This window comes from Heloderma suspectum, chromosome 2 (genome assembly GCF_057233095.1).
Source record: "Heloderma suspectum isolate Gila_16-S chromosome 2, 16-S_ref, whole genome shotgun sequence".
NCBI classification, from domain to species: domain Eukaryota; kingdom Metazoa; phylum Chordata; class Lepidosauria; order Squamata; family Helodermatidae; genus Heloderma; species Heloderma suspectum.
In genome coordinates this window covers 363,903,636-363,924,143 of record NC_139459.1, presented here as the reverse complement: position 1 = coordinate 363,924,143, position 20,508 = coordinate 363,903,636, and the positions used below count along the sequence as shown (strand labels likewise).

General features: G+C 48.9%; 1 protein-coding gene across 2 annotated transcripts; it reads right to left on the bottom strand.

The window, feature by feature from the left end:
- Positions 1-157: 157 nt before the first annotated feature.
- Positions 158-18,125, bottom strand: LOC146355731 (uncharacterized). Of its 2 annotated transcripts, XM_084830811.1 has the most exons (5): positions 17,988-18,125; positions 17,171-17,183; positions 13,785-14,525; positions 11,367-11,463; positions 158-6,313 (listed from the first exon to the last, which is right to left on the bottom strand). In XM_084830811.1, exons 3-5 carry the CDS (start codon positions 14,502-14,504, stop codon positions 5,085-5,087), a joined length of 2,046 nt encoding a protein of 681 aa, XP_084686937.1. In that variant the 5' UTR covers positions 14,505-14,525; positions 17,171-17,183; positions 17,988-18,125; the 3' UTR covers positions 158-5,084. The 2 variants fall into 2 exon arrangements, with proteins under 2 accessions (XP_084686937.1, XP_084686936.1); XM_084830810.1 differs by lacking the exon at positions 17,171-17,183.
- Between the last annotated feature and the right edge of the window lie 2,383 nt (positions 18,126-20,508).

Below are 20,508 nucleotides of genomic sequence, written 5' to 3'. Positions count from 1 at the left end.
GCGCTGAACCTGATTTTGGGGGTTGGGTTCAGCACCTTGGATAGTTCCTTTACAGTTCTGGCTGAAACCCAGAGCAGATTCACAGCCCCACTGACATCGGAGCCACCAGCCTCCGCTGCTCCTGAGTAAGCCTGTAAAAGCGGCCCAAGCCCCACTGAACGCTGCGGGCCTGACTTCCAAGCAGGAAGCAAGCTTAGGATCACACGCTGCCCAGAAAGGCCCATCATATCCGGGGCCCATTTTGCCAATGGTCACTTCCGGGCATATAGAAGGGGAAGAAATGGAAGCAGTGACAGATTTTACTTTCTTGGGCTCCAAGATCACCGCAGACGGTGACTGTAGCCCTGAAATTAAAAGACGCTTGCTCCTTGGGAGGAAAGCTATGGCAAACCTAGACAGCATAGTAAGAAGCAGAGACATCACCTTGCCGACAAAGGTCCGCATAATCAAAGCTATGGTTTTCCCAGTAGTAATGTATGGCTGTGAGAGCTGGACTATAAGGAAGGCTGAGCGCCGAAGAATTGATGCTTTCGAACTGTGGTGCTGGAGAAGACTCTTACGAGTCCCCTGGACTGCAAGGAGGTCAAATCAGTCCATCCTAAAGGAAATCAACCCTGAGTGCTCATTGGAAGGACAGATCCTGAAGCTGAAGCTCCAATATTTTGGCCACCTAATGCGAAGAGAAAACTCCCTGGAAAAGACCCTGATGCTGGGAAAGACCGAAGGCAAAAGGAGAAGGGGACGGCAGAGGATGAGATGGCTAGATAGCATCACCGATGCAATGAAGATGAACTTGAGCGCACTCCAGGAGAGAGCGGAGGACAGGAAGGCCTGGCGTGCTATGGTCCATGGGGTCACGAAGAGTCGGACACGACTGAACAACAACAACAAGCCAAGCAGATGATATTATTTTTTTATTTTAACGCCCCTTGCAATAAAAACAATGCACCCTGCATATAACAGCAGAACTAAGGGCCAGAGATGATGATGATGATTTTTAATTGTGTTTGTTGTACTTGAATTGTTTCTTACAGCTTTTGGAAACATACATAAATTTATGGTGGTGTGGGATATAAAGTAGATAGAAATAAATACAATATAAATAAATGAGATCATAAAACTAGTGAGCAGAGCCAAAGTAATAAACCCAATTTAAAATAAGGATGTTCTGACCTGGCACTGAAAAGACTGCAGCGTCAGAACGTCTTAGGCAGGCTGTTCCAGAGTTGCGGTACCATCACACTAAAGCCCCTCCCTTTGTAAACGCGAAGTATCTCAACAACTCGAAGGGCCGTAGCTGACTACCTTAATCAGGGGCAGGATGGTACATTTATATGCTCAAGGTGGAGTATGCGATTCCATGACGTGGTTAGAGTGTTGGACTAGGGAAAACTGGGTTTGTTTTAGTCCCAACTAGGCCATGAAGCTCACCGGGTGACTTTGGAGTGGCCACTCAGCCTAACCTACCTCACAGGGTTGTTAGGATAAAATGGAGGAGGAGGATCTTGTAAGCTGCCTTGGGTTCCTTCGAGGAAAGGGGGGATATAAATGTAACGAACAAACCAACTCCCACAATTTCATCTTCACACCCAGGGAACTTTGTGGCTGAGGTTCAGCGTCTGGGTGGCTCCAATCCTAGTCTGACATGCTAGCCACTAGCAATTAGTGCTGGACTTGGGCCACAATCTTATATACCCACTTACATGGGGCTTACATCTGAGTAGACATGTATAGGATTGCACTGTAGGACCAGGGGGAGGGGCCCAGGTTGAAATCCCCACTCACCTATGAAGCTCATTGAGTGACAGTTGCTATCTCTCAGCCTAGCCTACCTCACAGGGTTGTTGTGAGGATAAAAGGGGCAGAGGAAGAGAGAAGAATCTTGTTCTTCAGGTGTACATCATCCTGAGCTCTTTGAAAGAGTGGAATATATGTGCTCTATTACATAATTTCAAACATATACACACAGTCATCTTCATGCCAGAGAGGTATTGCCTGTCAACCATCAGAACATGAAGGTTTCATCATATATGACAGCTATTGATAGAACCTATCCTTTGTGAATACTATTTTTCTAAAAAACCATCTACATTAATGGCTATTGCTATATACTGAATGGGTGGAGTACGTGCAGTCCTCCAGATGTTTCTGGACTACCATTCCCATCATCCCTAACCATTGGCCATGCTGGCTGGAAGTGAGGGAAAGTCCAACCACATCAAGAGGGCCACCGATTCCCCAGCCCTGACCCCTAGGAAGGTAAGGAAGCTGGGCTTATATCAGGTCAGATTATTTGTGGATGTAGGGGCTATGTAGTATATTATCAGCATGAAAGCTCCCTCAGCCTATGTAGCCCTGGTGTAGATGTACTGCTGCCTGCTCTATCCGTGGCTCGATTAGGAGTGCTCCATGGGCTCATACAAGATCCTCCTTCTCTCCTCTTCTTTGAATACAAATTTCACCATTCATTCATTCATTCATTCATTCTCAATGTTAATCACAGCCTACCGTTACTCCTGCACGACTTTTTAAACTAACCATGGTTAGCTCAGATTACAGTTCGCAAATCCACTGTGGACCATGGGTCCAATCTTGGGTTTGGAGCTAACTGTGGCTTGCCAAACAAACAATGACAACATGGTGCAGACTAGGAAATTAGGAGCAAGAAATCCATCAGTATGGGACACACAAGGGTTAGAGTAGGACCTGTGTGCTCTAAGTTCAAATCCCTACTCATCTTGAAAGCGCACTCAGAGACTCTCTTGGCATAAACAGGGTTCACAGGGTTGGTCTGAGGATATAGGAAATATGTGAGGATATGCGGGGAGGGAGAACCATTCATGCCACATTAGGGTCCTTAGAACAGCCTTCCCCAACTTGGTGCCCTCCATGTGTGTTGGGCAGCAACTCTCATCATCTCCCAGTCAACATGGCCATGCTAGTTAAGGATGATGGGAGTTGTAGTAGCCTTAGAGGAAGTACAAGATAATAAAAATAAAAGAAGTATCTCCCTTCTACTCAGTTCTACGAGAAACACCAGATAAGACATGGCACCTTGAATTTAATGAAGAACTGGAATAATTTTAAGACAAAAGCTACAGTCAATGCATCTGCATAAAGCTAAAACCCGTTTTTTAAAATAAATTTGTACATTTATCCCCATAGCCAAACCCAGTCTTTTCAGCTCCGGCCAGGTAACAACGACTGACACCAAATGCAGACATAAAAATAAGTATTTAAAAATGGCAAACTCTAAAGCGTCCCAGTATAATACAACAGAATGGAATCCCCCCCACCCTGCAACACTGCCACCATTTCTATTTTGCTTTTCCAGCACTAACCTTTCAAGCCACCAGCCCTGCACGATCCAAACTAGTCTTTGAAAACCCTTAGTTTGAAGAACTATATACCACTGGTTGGATCCAGATTTACACTGGATCAACTGTGTGGAGAGGTGGACTTCTCTGCTCTGTCCTTCCCACAGCAGCACCTCCAGCCCCCAGAAAATACTACACAGAGTCAGGAGACCCTGTTGAATGGGGTCAGCAGGCAGTGGGGAGAGAAATCCCCCAAAATCGGGTGGAGGGACCTTCTGTGAGCAAAGCATTTCTTCTTCCCTTCCTCTTGACAAAGGCAGATCCTGGATCCAACTCATATGATCTCCCAGGTGGCTTACCACACATTAAAACAATACCAAATAGCAAGCCAAGAAGGCCTTCTTTCACCAGCCAGTGGCCGAGGCCAGAGGGGGCTTCCCTTCTGCCGTGGAGCCTCATGGCAACCGGCACTTGGAGACACGTGTTCTTTCAGGCGGGGGGGGGGGAGCAGACTCCCTTCAGCTGCTCCATCTGTGGCCGAAGGATGGGACCAGGCTGCTCATCCCCTTGCCACCATGTTCTTCCTGGGAGGCAGGGGGACGTAAGAAACCTGCTGGATCAGACCAAGGGTCCATCCAGTCCAGCATTCTGTTCACACAGTGGCCCACCAGCTGTCGACTGGAACCCACACAGGGCATGACTGCAACAGCACCCTCCCGCCCACGTTCTCCAGCAACTGGTGTACATAGGCTCACTGCCTCTGGTACCTCCCCCAGTGGCCTTTATTCCCCTGACTGGCGGTAGAGTGGTCCTTCCTCTCACTTCTAGGCCCTAGGGCAAGTGGTCGTAGGCGCTGACATCAAATGGCTGAGTGGCTGCAACTAGGAACAAAAGGGTTGGAAACGTCCTGAGAAGCCACGTTCAGCCATCGCCCAGGGTTCTCTGTGGACTAGTAAGCTGGGAGTGATCACGAGTTTGGGCCCCAGTCAGGTTGACTGAGACTCGATTTACAGTAGCCCCCCTGGCCCCCCGGTGCTGGACTACAGCAGGGCCGGCGTCAAGGGGTAGGCATGGCTGGACACCTGCTGAGGGCCCTCACCCCAAGAGGGGCCTGCTGGCAAAAGCCCCCAGGCATTGCTCCTACTTTTCACCACAGCAGCCGGCTTGTTCCCCTGCCTCTCGCTCTGGCCTGGGCAACAATGGTGGTGGTAAGGAGGAGCAGGACGTGCTACTCCCTACTTGCTCACTGGCTCTCTGAAAGCGGTAGCCATGAGGTGGAGGAGGAGGAGCAATAGTGGCTGGTAGCAACGCCAGTGAGAAGGTAGACTTACTTATTCATATTCATTACATTTATATTCCGCCTTTTTTCCTCCTTAAGGAACCCAAGGCGGCGTACATAATCCTCCTCCTCTCCAATTTATCCTCACAACAACCCTGCGAGGTGGGTTGGGCTGAGAGTCTGTGACTGGCCCAGAGTCACCCAGTGAGCTTCCATGGCTGAGTGGGGACTAGAACCCGGATCTCCCAACTCCCAGTCCAACACTCCAGCCACTACGCCACACTGGCTCTCAGACTGAGACTGACTGAGGTGGAGGGAGGAACCATTAAGGTGGCTTGCCCAAGGGCCCCCAAAAACCTGAACTACACTTCCCATCTTCCCCAGCCAGCATGTCATCCAACACATGTGGAGGGCACCCAGCTGGGGGAAGGCTGGCCTAGGCCTGTAAAGGCTTCTTGCCGCAGTCTCTCCTATCACCTAGAGTGCCTTTACGGTTTCTCCCTTGCGTGGATTTTCTGGTGCCTAGAAAGGTTCGAGGAGCTGGAGAACGTTTTCCCGCATTCAGGGCACTTGTACGGCTTCTCCCCGGTGTGTGTCCGCATGTGCTTTTTGAGCCCTTGGCTCCACCGGAAGCTCTGCCCGCACTCGGAGCAGATGTAGGGCTTCTCCCCCGTGTGCGACCTCTCGTGTTTGGCGAGCTGCGACCTCTGGATGAAGCTGTTCCCGCAGTACGAGCACTGGTAGGGCTTCTCCCCCGTGTGCGTCCGCTTGTGCGCGGTAAAGTGGGAGCTGGAAATGAAGCACTTGCCGCAGTCCGGGCACTGGTAGGGCTTCTCCCCTGTGTGCGTCCGCTTGTGCGTCGTCAAGTGAGAGCTGTAGGTGAAGCACTTCCCGCACTCGGAACATTGGTACGGCTTCTCGCCTGTGTGGATCCTCTCGTGCTTCCTGAGCTGGCAGCTGGAAATGAAGCTCTTCCCACACTCAGAGCAGACGTATGGCTTCTCCCCCGTGTGGGTCCTCGTGTGCGTGATCAGGTCCGATTTCTGGTTGAAGCTTTTGCCGCAGACGGCGCATTTGTGCGGCCTCTCCCCGGTATGGGTCCACTTATGTATCACGAGATGCCGGGTCTGGCTAAACGTCTCCCCACAATCTGGGCACTTATAGGGCTTCTCCCCCTTGTGGGTCCCCTCATGGATCACCAGTTGCGGCCGGTACCTGAAGCTTTGCCCACAGTCGGCACACCGGTACGGTTTCTCCCCTGTGTGCACCCTCCGGTGCCTCAGGAGGTTACAGCGGGTGCCGAAGCTTTTCCCGCACTCAGAGCACTTGTATGGCTTCTCCCCGGTGTGGGTTCTCTCGTGGATCAGGCGGCCAATCTTATCGCTGAAGGTTTTGCCACACACCGAGCACTTGTACGGCTTCTCGCCGGTGTGGAATCTCTCGTGGATAATGAGGGATTCTTTCCGGGTGAAGCTTTTCCCGCAGGCCGAGCATTTGTGCGGTTTCTCTCCCGTGTGGGTCCTCTCGTGGATGATCAGGTGGGCCCTGCAGTCGGAGAGCTTCCCGCAGTATTGGCATTTGTGCAGCTTTTCCTTTGGCGCCATCTTCTGGTTCTTGGGAAGAGGGTCAAAGCTGGCCTTTTTCCGCACGCTGCTGTAAGTTCTCTCTTGCAAGCTGGCTCCTTCCCCGAAAATATACTGCTGCTGGTCATTGCCTCCTAGAACAAGAAATCATATATTTTTAAAATAAATTTATTTTTTAGTACTTTTGACATAGATTTGTATATATCCATATCAATGAAACAATCATTTTTTAAAAATATTTTATTAATTTTCCAGAACAAAATTAAACCAACCAACAATAAGGGGAAAAAATGGATAAAAAGAAACACAGTGGATTTAAATCTCATTATTGACAGAGGGTAATTCATTTAACATATATGTATATTTTTCCTTTCCCTTACAAACCAAGGTATAAGTGGAATCCATAGGCTGCTTGGCGGTTTTCTTTATAGTTCTTCATTGTAACAGATTATATTTAGTTTCTTTTCCATAGTCTGAGGAAGGGCTTTGACAAATACTGCGGTGTGTGTCCCTGATTAGTACATAAAATAAAATCCTGCCATATTTTATAAAAGTCAGATGTTTTGCCTTTGGCTAGTTTCAGCTGTAAAGTACAATATTGTTTAGGAACCTGGAATGTAAGATCAATTAATCAAGGTAAGCTGGAGGTGGTCAAACATGAGATGGCAAGATTGAACATCGACATCTTGGGAATCAGCGAACTAATATGGACAAGCATTTTCCATTTCTTTTCCAACAGCACAAGAGGCGACTCTACACATGGACATCACCAGATGGTCAATATCGAAACCAGATTGATTATGTACTTTGCAGCCAAAGATGGAGAAGCTCTATACAGTCAGTAAAAACAAGACCTGGAGCTGACTGTGGCTCAGATCGTGAGCTTCTTATTGCAAAATTTCAGCTTAAATTGAAGAATGTAGGGAAAACCGCTAAACCATTCAGGTATGACCTAAATCATATTCCTTATGAATACACAGTGGAGGTGAGGAATAGATTTAAGGGATTAGACCTGATAGACAGAGTGCCTGAGGAACTATGGACAGAGGTCCGTAACATTGTTCAGGAGGCAGCAACGAAATCCATCCCAAAAGAAAAGAAATGCAAGAAAGAAAAGTGGCTGTCTGATGAGGCTTTACAAGTAGCTGAGGAAAGAAGGGAAGCGAAAAGCAAGGGAGAAAGGGGAAGATATACCCAACTGAATGCAGTTTTCCAGAGAATAGCAAGGAGAGACAAGAGGGCCTTCTTAAATGAACAATGCAAAGAAATTGAGGAAAACAACAGAATGGGAAAGACTAGAGATCTCTTCAAGAAAATCGGAGATATCAAGGGAACATTTTGTGCAAAGACGGGCATGATAAAGCACAAAGAAGGCAGGGACCTAACAGAAGCAGATGAGATTAAGAAGAGGTGGCAAGAATACACAGAAGAACTATACAGGAAAGATTGTAATGTCCTTGATAGCCATGATAGTGCGGTCAACGAACTTGAGCCGGACATCCTAGAGAGTGAAGTCAAGTGGGCCTTAGGAAGCATTAGTAACAACAAAGCTAGCGGATAAGACAGTATTCCAGCTAAGCTATTTAAGATCCTAAAAGATGATGCTGTTAAAGTGCTGCACTCAATATGCCAACAAATTTGGAACACTCAACAATGGCCACAAGACTGGAAAAGGTCAGTTTACATTCCAATTCCAAAGAAGGGCAATGCCAAAGAGTGTTCAAACTATTGTAAAATTGCGCTCATTTCACATGCCAGCAAGGTGATGCTCAAAATCCTACAAGCTAGGCTTCAGCAGCATGTGGACCGAGAACTACCGGAAGTACAAGCTGGGTTTCAAAGAGGCAGAGGAACTAGAGATCAAATCGCCAACATTCGCTGCATCATGGAGAAAGCAAGAGAATTCCAGAAAAATGTCTATTTCTGCTTCATTGACTATGCTAAAGCCTTTGATTGTGTGGATCATAACAAACTGTGGCAAATTCGTAAAGAGATGGGAGTACCAGACCACCTTACCTGTCTCCTGAGAAACCTGTAAGAGGGTCAAGAAGCAACAGTAAGAACCAGACAAGGAACAACTGATTGGTTCAAAACTGGGAAAGGATTACAACAAGGCTGTATATTGTCGTCCTGCTTATTTAATTTATATGCAGAGTACATCATGAGAAACGCCAGGCTGGATGAATCACAGGTCGGAATTAAGATTGCCGGGAGAATTATCAACAACCTCAGATACGCAGACGATACCACCCTAATGGCAGAAAGCAAAGAGGATCTAAAGAGCCTCTTGTTGAGGGTGAAAGTGGAGAGTGCAAAAGCTGGTTTGAAACTCAACATTAAAAAAACTAAGATCATGGCATCTGGCCCCATCACTTCCTGGCATATAGAAGGGGAAGAAATGGAAGCAGTGACAGATTTTATTTTCTTGGGCTCCAAGATCATCGCAGACAGTGACTGTAGCCATGAAATTTAAAGACACTTGCTCCTTGGTAGGAAAGCTATGGCAAACCTAGGCATCACCTTGCCGACAAAGGTCCGTCTAATCAAAGCTATGGTTTTCCCAGTAGTAACGTATGGCTGTGAGTGCTGGACTATAAGGAAGGCTGAGCGCCGAAGAAATGATGCTTTCGAACTGTGGTGCTGGAGAAGACTCTTACGAGTCCCCTGGACTGCAAGGAGGTCAAATCAGTCCATCCTAAAGGAAATCAACCCTGAGTGCTCATTGGAAGGACAGATACTGACGCTGAAGCTCAAATATTCTGGCCACCTAATGCGAAGAGAAAAGTCACCGGAAAAGACCCTGATGCTGGGAAAGACTGAAGGCAAAAGGAGAAGGGGATGGCAGAGGATGAGATGGCTAGATTGCATCACTGATGCAATGAATATGGACTTCAGCACGCTCCGGGAGAGAGCGCAGGACAGGAAGGCCTGGCGTGCTCTGGTCCATGGGGTCACGAAGAGTCGGACATGACTGAACGACTGAACAACAACAAAGTTTCAGCTGAACCAATCATGAGCGAAGTGGTATATTCCAGACGACAAGAAAAGGAGGCCTCTACCACAGGCAGTGGTGTAGCGGAGCCAGGGCTTGCAGGATCGAAGCCCCGAGACTGTTTAATTAGCAGGGCAATGGCCTCACCCCACCTCTCAGGTTTTCCTGTTCCCGTGGAGCTTAGCTGCAATCCTCACGGGGTGGGGAGAATGGATTTTCCCACCAACAGTGTATTGTTGTGAGCTATCCATGTTGGAATGAAAGGTGTTTTGGAAGTAGCTTGGTCTGGAATGGGCAATGTAGACCCACTCGCTTTACAAAAGACCTGCCCCTGCCAGAAATGAGAACTGCTAGATCTAGTTTGTGGACACAACTCAACACAGCAGCCTGCAGTTCTGGACTCTCCTTGGGGGCATGGCCTTGGGGACTGTCATGATGAGCAGCCGCACTTCTCAATTACCACTGCACCGCTGACACCAGAGAGGGCAAACTGCAGCCCTCAACCTAATTTCATGTGGCCCTAAGCCTAATTTCAAAACTGTCTGCCCTGCCAGACGTCTGAACTCATTGTTTGCAATCTGTCCCTTCCCCGGTAGCCCCCTGGGCTGAGAGAGAGAAAAACGGGGGTGGCAGAGAGAGTGAGAACAGCAGTGGCCCCACCCACCAGCACTGGCTCTAGGTTTCTGAAGGCGCTTGGCCAAGACACCCACAATGGGCCCCTCGCTCAGCGTGAGTCTGCCTTCTTACCACCATTGTCACCAGCTGCTCCTCGCGCTTTTTCTCATCATTGCTCCCACTTGCTTGCTGGACAGGCAGAGAGTCAGAGAACAAGCTGGCCGTGGCATCTGCTACTCCTCCTCCTCACCACCACCACCGTTGTCTGGGCCAGAGTGAGAGGAAGGTGAACAAGGAAGTTGCCATGGTGGAAAGGAGGAACTCCAGGGAGCTCTCGTCGGCAGGCCCCTCCTAGGGTGTGGGCCCTTGACAGGTGCCCGATCATGCTTACTTTTGACACCGGCCCTGCCACCCACGTTTGCCTCTGGCTCCTCCCACCGCTGACTCCAGCCCTGCCCATTGCTGGCATGTGGCACCCAAAAAACACCCCTGAGGGAATGCAGCCCTCGAAAGAAACAACGTTTCCAGCCCCTATTCTACACCATGAACGGAGAAGCAGTTTTACAGTACTTGGGCCAAGTGTCAGGCTAGAAGTGGGGAGACCTGGATTCAAATTCATCAATGGCTCTGAAGTTCACTGGGCAACCTTTGGCCAGTCACTCTCTCTCAGCCTAACCTACCTCACATGATTGCTGTGTCATCAACATGGGTAGCGTGACATGGGTCGTGTGAAAAATCATCCCAGACACCACCAACAAATAATTAAGGGCGCAATTCTATCAAGATAGGTGGCCGCCTCCGAACTCGGAGGTGACTGCCTATCCAAAGCAAGGCAGGAGAGGCATGGGGGAATCATTCCCTCCGCGCCTCTCCTGCCTTGCTATTTTTCGCGAGACAGCTGCTTTCGGCTGTCTAGCAGTGGGGGGGCCAACCGGGAGAGGAAGCTGCTGTACGACACATTAGATGTGTCATACACGCAGCTCTGCTCTCCCCACCCCGGAACACCCCTTTTCAGTCACTCTGCGCCAAGGCAGCATGGACAAGGAGGGAAGTCAGTTTTCCGGGAACTGACCTCGGAGCACGGGCTCCGAGATCGGTCCCCGGAAATGAGCATATCCTATGGCCCTCCAGACAGTGTCTAGTGGCCATAGGGTTGCCCCCTAAATGAATCAACCAGTGCAAAACAAGAGCAGTAACGAGCTCTGGCAAGGCCTGGCTCAAATTAAACACTGCCCTGAAGCACCTTGTCCACCTTCTCTCCTGAATCCATTTTCTGCCTCCTCCTTCTCCATGCCTTCCACCCTTCCTCTGGACTTCTGTGACACCACAGCAACTAAGCTAATGGCTGGGTGGGACTTGCAGGCTGACATACAGCTGTATTTAACTAGTCTAAGCTGAAGCCAAGTTCATCGTACAAGCAGGAACACACAGACATACACCAGCGGCAGTAGCTTGGGGGGCAAGTGGGTTTCCACATTGCCCCAGAATCAGCCAGCAAAGCATCTGCCAGAACCACCCCAGAAATCCCCCATCAAGAGATGCAGCCCCTGACTTTACTCCAGTATTTTGGGCCTCCTCACCATCGCTGTCTATGGGGAGCTCGATCTTCACAATGTCAGAGGGATCCAGGTCCGACTTGGGCGATTCGGCAGCCAACCCGTCCAAATCCTCTGGGGGCTGAAACAGAAACAGGGGCAAGGTATAGAAAACAGAGGAAGCTGCCTTATTCTGAGTCGGGCCATGGGTCCACTTGGCCCACGACTGTCGACGCTGCCTGGCTGGGAATAATTGGAGCTGACGTCCAAGACAAATGGAAGGCCCCAGGCTGGGGAAGGCAGATTGCAATCACAATTGAAGGAGTGGTGCTTGCAGGGGCTTCCACTCTCTCTCTGCTCTGCCTGCCCCACTAACTGCCTGGTCCAGCTCCTCGAGACGCTGTATAATCCAGACTCAGAAATGTGCCCCAAGAAAGGCTGAACTCTGTGACTTCTACAAACAACACAAACTTGGGCTCAGCTCCATAGTTTCCTGCGGCAGGAGCAGGCAACCTGGTGCCCTCCAGATGTTGTTGGTTTTTTTACTACATCAGCCCCAGCCAACATGGCCAATGGTCAGGGATGATAGGATTTGTTGTTCGAAGCATCTCGAGGGCACCAGATTGCTTATTCCTTTTTACAGTGACTCAGCCTGAATCCAAGCTGAAGCACATGTAACTGAAACAAGAGCCTATTGCTTCTCTGCCTCTATCCCTGCCTCCCCTTCCTTCCTTGGCCATTTCCCCATGTTGAATTTTACATTGTAAGCTCCTATGGGCAGAGACCTGCCCTCCTCTGCTCTGTAAGGCGCCATGCACAGCGAGGGTGCTAGAGAAATAGGGAAGTCATAATGATGACAATAATAATAAACTGATGTAAATGTGCATGATTTCTCTTAAGAACATAAGAAGACCCTGCTGGATCAGACCAAGGACCCTCTAGTCCAGCATTCTGTTCACACAGTGGCCAACCAGCTGCCCCAGTTGGAAGCCCTCAAGTCGTACATGAGTGCAACAGCACCCTCCCACCTATGTTCCCCAGCAACTGGTGTACATAGGCATACTGCCTGTAATACTGGAGGTAGCATACAGCCATCAGGACTAGTAGCCATTGACAGCCTTCTCCTCCAGGAATTTGTCCAAACCCCTTTCAAGGCCATACAAATTGGTAGCCATCACTATACCTTGAAGTAGCAAATTCCGTAGTTTAACTCTGTTCTGTGAAGAAATCCTTCCTTTTATCTGTCCTGAATCTCCCACCAATCAGCTTCATGGGATGACCCCCTAGGGCTCCAGTATTATGAGAGAGGGAGAAACATGTTTCCATAACTTGTGTAACTAAGGGCACAATCAGCAATGCTGGCTGGGGCATGCTGGGAGTTGTAGGCCTTTTCTCTGTCTAAACATGGACAGGATTGCACCCTTAGTCTAGTTTTGCCAATCATGGGGGAGTAATAAGGAGCGATACAGGACTCTGAAAATCATGCCAACCACCCCATCCCCCCAAATATTAGAGGTTGGATCCAGATTTAAACTGGATCAAGTGTGCTGGCAGAAGCAGACTTCCCCATCCCATCCCTTCTTTCCAATGCAGCCCCGCCAGCCCCCTGAAAATCTGAGCTCCAGATTGTCAACCCTGCACTGAGCAGGAGACTGGATTAGAAGCCCTCCAAGGTGCCCCGTACAACTCTTACGATTTGACAAACTGTGGGTTGGAGCCAGATTTACCGTGGATCTACTGCGCTGGCAGAAGCAGACCTCTGCAGGAGGCCCCAGATCATTTTAAATAAATAAATAAAATATCTTCCTGCCCTCCCCTCCACCCCTTCCAACAGCAGCCCTTCGAGCCCCTGGAATTGCTACCCAGGGAGAGCCAGGAGATCGTGCTGAATGGGGTGAGCTGTGGTATGTGGGGAGATGGGGGATCCCCCAAAATCAGGCAGAGGGACCTTCTGCAAGCAGAGCCTTTCTTCTCACGGAAAATCTCTTCATGTCTGTCTGGCACTTTGAACAGGAACAACCCATACTGAAATATTGTGTTGCAGATCTCACCTGTTACTACTATTTTACATTTATATCCCACCAATTTTCCTGTTTTCTGCAAGATCACTAACCATCATCATCATCAGCATTATATCCCACCCTCAAGCAAGGAACCCAAGGATGCTTGCATGGTCCTCCCCCGCTCCATTTTATCCTCATCACAATCCTGCAAGATAGATTAAGCTGAGAGTCAATGACTGGCCCAAAGTCACCCAGTGAGCCTCGTAGTTGAGTGGGGACTAGTACCCGGATCTCCCGACTCCCAGTCCAACACTCTAACCACTACCCCACACTGGCTCTTACTACACCAGACTGGCTTTCCTGGAAGACAGAACCTGGATCCAACCCTGTGCGTGTGCGTACGCGCGCACGTGTGTAAAAGAGAGAGACACTAGGGGTGATTAGAATGAACTCTTCTCACCTTCTGCTCTGACCTCTGAACCTCTTGCGGCCTCCAGAGGAAATCCTCGGCCAGGGCCACCGCCCGGCTGCCGCTCTCTGGGCCCCGTTCCCTGACCCAGCACTGCATCTCCAGCGGCAGGATCATCAGGAATTGCTCCAAGGTCACCAGCTCCAGCATCTGCTCCTTGGTGTACCTTGCCGGCTTCAGCCACTGACGGCAGAGCTCCCAGAGCTGGCAGAATGTCTTTCGGGGGCCCTCGCCCTCCTGGTAGCCAAAGTGCCGGAAGCGTTGGCACCGCAGCTCCATGGGGACAGCCTCCTCATCTGGGATCTCCTCCTTCACTTCGATCACAGGGTCCACGCTCCCATAGGCCTCAGGGGCTGCTTGGCCACAGAGGCTTGGCGGGGTTTGGCCCGCAGCCTGTCCTGTAGGGGACCACTGGTTGGTGTCAGCTCCTCCTTTGAAGGGCTGCCGATAATCTGTAATGTTGTCCTCAGACTGTGGCAGAGGGAGTGGTGAGTTCCCCCATCCTGAACACGGTGACGGGGTCTTTGAGAGCTCCTGCCTCTGGGCTTCCCAGAACTGCTGCAAGCCCTCTTCAGGTTCTTGCTTAATCTGAGCTGGAGTGCCCCCGGTCAGAAACTCCTTGATTGTCTCCACTTGGACGATGCGAAGATCTTTCCCACCCGCTGCCAATCGCTCCCCCGCTTTGGGTCGCCGTGAGTACTGCTCCTCCATCTTGCTTCCTGCTGACAACTCCTGGATGGGAAAGGGCATCCAATCAGTTAACTCAGTCCAAAGGGGGAAAGCGAGGTTGGGCAAAAACAGCTCTTCCAAATGGAGAGTGGTGCAGCGTCTTATGACACAAGGGCCTACTAGTGGTCACAGCATTCTCTCCTCTTATTTGTAAACACGTTTTACAGTCAGGGGGTGGCCGACCAGGCACATACATACATGGCTTGTATGTATGAACAACTGAACAACAACAAAGTTTCAGCTGAACCCATCATGAGACGAGTGGTATATTATTATAGCCTTACTTGCATCCCGTTGTTGTTGTTGTTGTTCAGTCGTTCAGTCATGTCCGACTCTTCATGACCCCATGGACCATAGCACACCAGGCCTTCCTGTCCTGCGCTGTCTCCCGGAGCGTGCTCAAGTCCATATTCATTGCATCGGTGATGCTATCTAGCCATCTCATCCTCTGCTGTCCCCTTCTCCTTTTGCCTTCAATTTTTCCCAGCATCAGGGTCTTTTCCAGGGAGTTTTCTCTTTGCATTTTGTTGTTGTTCAGTCGTTCAGTCGTGTCCGACTCTTCGTGACCCCATGGACCACAGCACGCCAGGCCTTCCTGTCCTGCGCTCTCTCCCGGAGCGTGCTCAGGTTCATATTCATTGCATCGGTGATGCTATCCAGCCATCTCATCCTCTGCCGTCCCCTTCTCCTGGCTATAGATTATTTTTATATCATTTTTTACTTTCACGTTACATTGTGCTTTTCTGCAACTAAATGCTGCTTACTGCCAAGTAAACATGTTCAGCAGAAGCACGTTCCATTTTATTCCTGTAATCATAATGGTGCTCTGAAGTAAGTGAGTTTAAAATGCAAAATTGCACATGCTCGGAGTATTTCTTTTTTATTGGGGTTGATAAACTGCCCTTTGTTTGTTTTTTGGCCTAACTTATCGGGAATGTAGTTGCAGTTGTAAAGCATGGAACAGTGGTGCGGAAGGGTGTTGGAGAAGAGAAATGTCAATTGTGTGCTTCATCACTGGAAGCACATGGCTGGACAGCATCACCGATGCCATGAATGTGGACTTGAGCACGCTCCGGGAGAGAGCGCAGGACAGGAAGGCCTGGCATGCTCTGGTCCATGGGGTCACAAAGAGTCGGACACAACTTAACGACTCAACAACAACCACTGCAAACAGAAAACATTCCCCTCACTTCCCACTGGGCTTCAGAGGAAGGTAGAAGGCGGCTGACGTTTTGTGGATAGTTTCCTCAAAAAAACAACAACTGTGGCCACATTGTCCGGACAAATTGACTCCTGGTGATTAGAATTAAAACCAGTTGCCCTTGAGAACTGTTCTGAAGCTTCAGTTAGGGCATAATCCTATGCGTGTTTAGACAGAAAAAAGGCCTACAATGCCCGGCATGACCCAGCCCAATTTTTGGCCTTTTTTCTGTCTAAACATGCATAGGATTGCACTTTTAGCGCTCTTCGTTCCATGGAGTATTCCTAAAGGTTCAATTATGGTCCAAACCTGAAACGGCACCATCAGTTGCCTATTCATTTCTGGGCTCGTTTTATAGCAGGCTTCCCCAACCTGGATTCCTCTGGATGTTGTGACACAACAACTCCCATTAGCCCCAGCCAGCATGGTCAGTCATCGGGGAATTATGGTCCAACATCTAGAGGCGCTCAGCAAGGGAAAGTAGCTTTAACGTGCTGGTTTTAACCTTTGAAGCTCTAAACCAAGGATGGGCAACTGGTGGCCCTCCAGATGTTTTGGCCTACATGATCCCTCAGCATTAGCCATGCTGGCTAGGGCTGATGGGAGTTGTAGGCCAAAACATTTGGAGTGCCACAAGTTGCCCACCCCTGCTCTAAACATTTGGCCTGGGGCCAGGAGGTTGCTTCAAGGCCTGTTTTCTCCCACACGGGCTTGCCTGCAGGTTAAGATCAGCTCTAGAGGATCTGCTCTCAATCCAGCCCTTATGTGAGATCAGACGAGTGGGTAACCAAAATGGGGACTTTTCAGTGGTGGCACCAAGACTGTAGAATAACCTCTCCATGGAAATCCATCAGTCCCCTTTTCTTTTAATTTTCAGGCAATTGCGGAAGACTTTATTTTATTGTTGTTGTTGTTGTTAATATTGTAGCTGCTATTACTATTATTGCATGCTGTTAAAGTTTATTTATTTATATTTATTTATTTAGTACATTTCTAATCCGCTCAATAATTAATGTTTTCTGGGCAGATTACAACCAGTTAAAAAACTAAAATGCCATTTTAGAACAGTTAAACACATAAAATACAATACAAATATTTACATAGGAAGCTGCCTTATACTGAGCCAGACCCTTGGTCCACCTAGCCCAGTAGTGTCAACACTGACTGGCAGCCGCTCTTCAGGATTTAAGGAAGGATTCTTTCCTAGCCCTACCTGGAGATGCTGGGGATCGAACTGGGGACCTACTGCATGCAAAGCATGAGCTCTACCACTGAGCTTCCGCCCCTCAATATTACCCTTCCGGTAGCTCAGTAGTAGAGCAGCTGTTTTGCAAGCAGAAGGTCCTGGGTTCAATCCTTTCCCGGGATAAACAACAGAAGAAGGGGGGGATGTTGGCAGGGGTAGACAGGGCAGGAATATGTGGTTGTTCCAGCTGCACACACTTACATTTAGTTCTGAGCTGAGTTGCAGGAGGGCGTGGAAAGGCGGCAGGGGTATTCACAGGAAACGGTAGGTTTTGAGGAGAGATTTGGAGGAAGCAGGCAAGACGGCATCATCACACAGGTGTTCTAGGAGGCAGTTCAAGGCATACTGGGCAGCAAGGGAGGTGGGGAGGTGTGTCTTTTGGAGGGACCAAAAGGATGGTGGTTGGAGAACAAAATGTGAGGTTGAAAGCCCATTGGGAAGAGCCAGGCTATTAGTGGGTTAGACCCAGACGTAGTCATACATGAGACCTACTGAAATCAATGGGGCTGCCAGTTAGCCATGACTAATTCACGTCCCGTTGCTTTCAATGGGTCTGTTCCAAATTGTGTAATGCCTTGTAAAACAAGATATTATACAAAACACATAGGGTTTTGTGTTTTGTACAATACCTTGTTTTAGCAATGATGATCGTAATTACAATATAGTCCCAACATCCATATGAGTGTAATATCTTTATTAGGCCCACCGAAAGATCACCCAAACTATGCAAGCTTTCTCTTGCGATCTTTTCTTGGCCTAATAAAGGTATTACACTAATGTGTTGTTGTTTTCTTACGGTCAACACGGCTACCTTTGTTTTTAATAATATAACCGGAACGTTTATACGTGCCTAGGCCCCCATCCGTCAGCGGTGCTGAGGAGGCAGTTTGCTTTCTCGATGCACCCCTGATTTAGTCCTCTCTCTGCAGTGATGGATCAACTCCAGGAATTTGTTTTCTTCCTACTTCCCCGCACCCCAATCCAGACCCCACCGCGACGTGCCCCGCTTTTAACTCACCTGCTCCTTCCACCGCTTTGGCACGATTCCCTCCTTTGGGGGATTATGGCTCTTTGCAGGAGCAGGAGCAGAGGGCAACCCAAGAAAAAAGCTTCACACACCAGGAAGGGGAGAGGGTGGAGCAGGAAAGTGACCTCACTGGGTTTCTCTCCTCCTCCTCTTTCCACAACCCTCCCTCGCCATGTGTTCCTGGTCACTCCTCTCTAGGCCTAGAAAGCTCTGTGCATTTAACCCCTTGAGCATATGGGTGGGGGGAGGACTTCAAAGCAAGAGACTTACTTTTAGGGTGGCTACTTATGCAGCCCACACCACCGCCCAAAAAGAAAAAGAGGGAATGCATCACCAAACGAGGGCACAGGTCTGCATACAATTTGCACGCCCCGATTTATATGTGCAGACGCAACTTTAAATAGAAACGCAATACATCTGGGGTGACCTGTGCGCCTGCCTGTCAGTCTGCTGCCCAGCGGGATGCTGGGATTTGTAGTCCAACACATCTGGAGGGCGCCAGGTTGGGGGAAGGCTGGTTAGAATACTGGAGTGGGTTGCCATTTCCTTCTCCAGTGGACCACATTTTGTCAGAACTCTCTGCCATGACCTGTCCGTCTTGGGTGGCCCTGCACGGCATAGCTTATGGCTTCACTGAGTTACGCAAGCCCCTTCGCCACAACAAGGCAGTGATCCATGAAGGGGTCAAACTAACCAGAGCTTGCCAAATCCCGTTAGCTGATATGGACATTTACAGTCTCTTCCTCATCACGAACATGGCAGAGCGGGAGGAAGGCGCGTGCAAGCTACGAAACTTGCTGAGACCTGAGCTAAACTATGTTTTAGTGTCATGTATTATTTTAAAATGAAAGTAATAAATAAAAATATATGAACCGGGCCAATAAATATTCTAGTTAGTCTTTAAGGTGCCACAAGACTCTCTCTTGCTTTTGAATGAGACAGAACGTCTCCGAGAGGAGTTGAAGGAGTCTGGGGCTCCCCCTGCTCCCGGGTGACCAAACCCACATTGTACATAACACAATAACTGGCCAGATTAACTCTGCCTCGACCGCTATCCCAACTTCACAGAGCACGTAGGACATCGTGACGTGGGAAACCTAAAATTCAGTCGGCAGGAGTGGGCAACTCGTAGCCCTCCAGATAGTTTGGCCTACAACTCCCATCAGCCCTAGTCAGCATAGCCAATGCTGAGGGATGATAGGAGTTGTAGGCCAAAACATCCACAAAGGCTAACCACCCCTGAGTAAGATAAATGATGTGTTCTAGCAGCCACATGCATTGATCAACAGGGCTGGAAAAGATTACACATATTTACATGCTCCCAGTATGAATAGTTAAAATGGCAGACCTGCACAAAAGCGGAAATATTTCAAATATATTTGATGAACGGAAGTTGTCTTTAGCAGCTATGGCAGATTCACTGGGGAGTGTGCAGACATGCAAACAAGGTGCCATTTTGCCCCTCTTTCATTGCTCGGATGGCATGTGTGCTTGCTTTTAAATTAAACATAAGTATTTATCCTTTATTGCCAGGGGTGGGCAGAAAGTAGATCTCCAGGTATTATGGACTTCAACTCCCAGCATTCCTGACAACTGGCCATGCTGTCAGGGGCTTCTGGGAGTCCAAAACATCTGGAAATCTACATTCTGCCCACCCCAGCTATACACCAAGGGTGAGGTACATGTGGCCATACAGATGTGGGTGGATTCTATCTCCCATCATCCCTGACTACTGGCCATGCTGGCTGGGGCTGATGGAGTTGGAACCCAACAACATTTGGAGGGCTACAGGCTCCCTGCTATATACTAATAGCAAACTCATTCTCTGAGTGTAGATCCTTTTGTAGCTAAAATGGCACCGGCTGCACACATCAGCAGGCCTGGAGGAACCTCAGGGGTTGGAAAACTACAAAAAATAAAGAAAAGAGCCTAAAAAACTATCCAATGAGTACTGAGTATGCTCAGCAGCCACTGAATGCCTGTTAGGGAAGAAAAGGAAAACTGGGGTGGAGGAATGGAATGGAATATTCTGGAAGACAGCATATCTGGCTGGCTAGCATCTTGAACAGGAACACTCCATGCTGCAATATTGTATTACAGATCCCATGTGTTATTTTTTTACATTGATATCCCACCAGTCTTCTTATATTCAGCAACATCGCTAACCATTATTATTGTTGTTGTTATTAACTTTTATATTCCACCGTTTTTCCTCTTGCCAAAAGCCCAAGGAAGCTTACATAGTCCTCCTCCTCCTCTGCATTTTAACCTCACAACAACGCTGTGAGGTAGGTTAGGCTGAGAGTCGATCTCTGGCCCAAAGTCACCCAGTGAGCTTCATGGCCAAATGGAGACTAGAAGCCAGATCTCCAGAGGTCCAGCCCAACATTCTAACCACTACACCACACTGGCTCTCATGTGTCTTCAGATCACAGCTCTGCCCCATGAAGTTACCCTCTTCACCCCTCTTCCCATACATTTGTCTGCCTTTCCCACCCACCCCAACACCTTG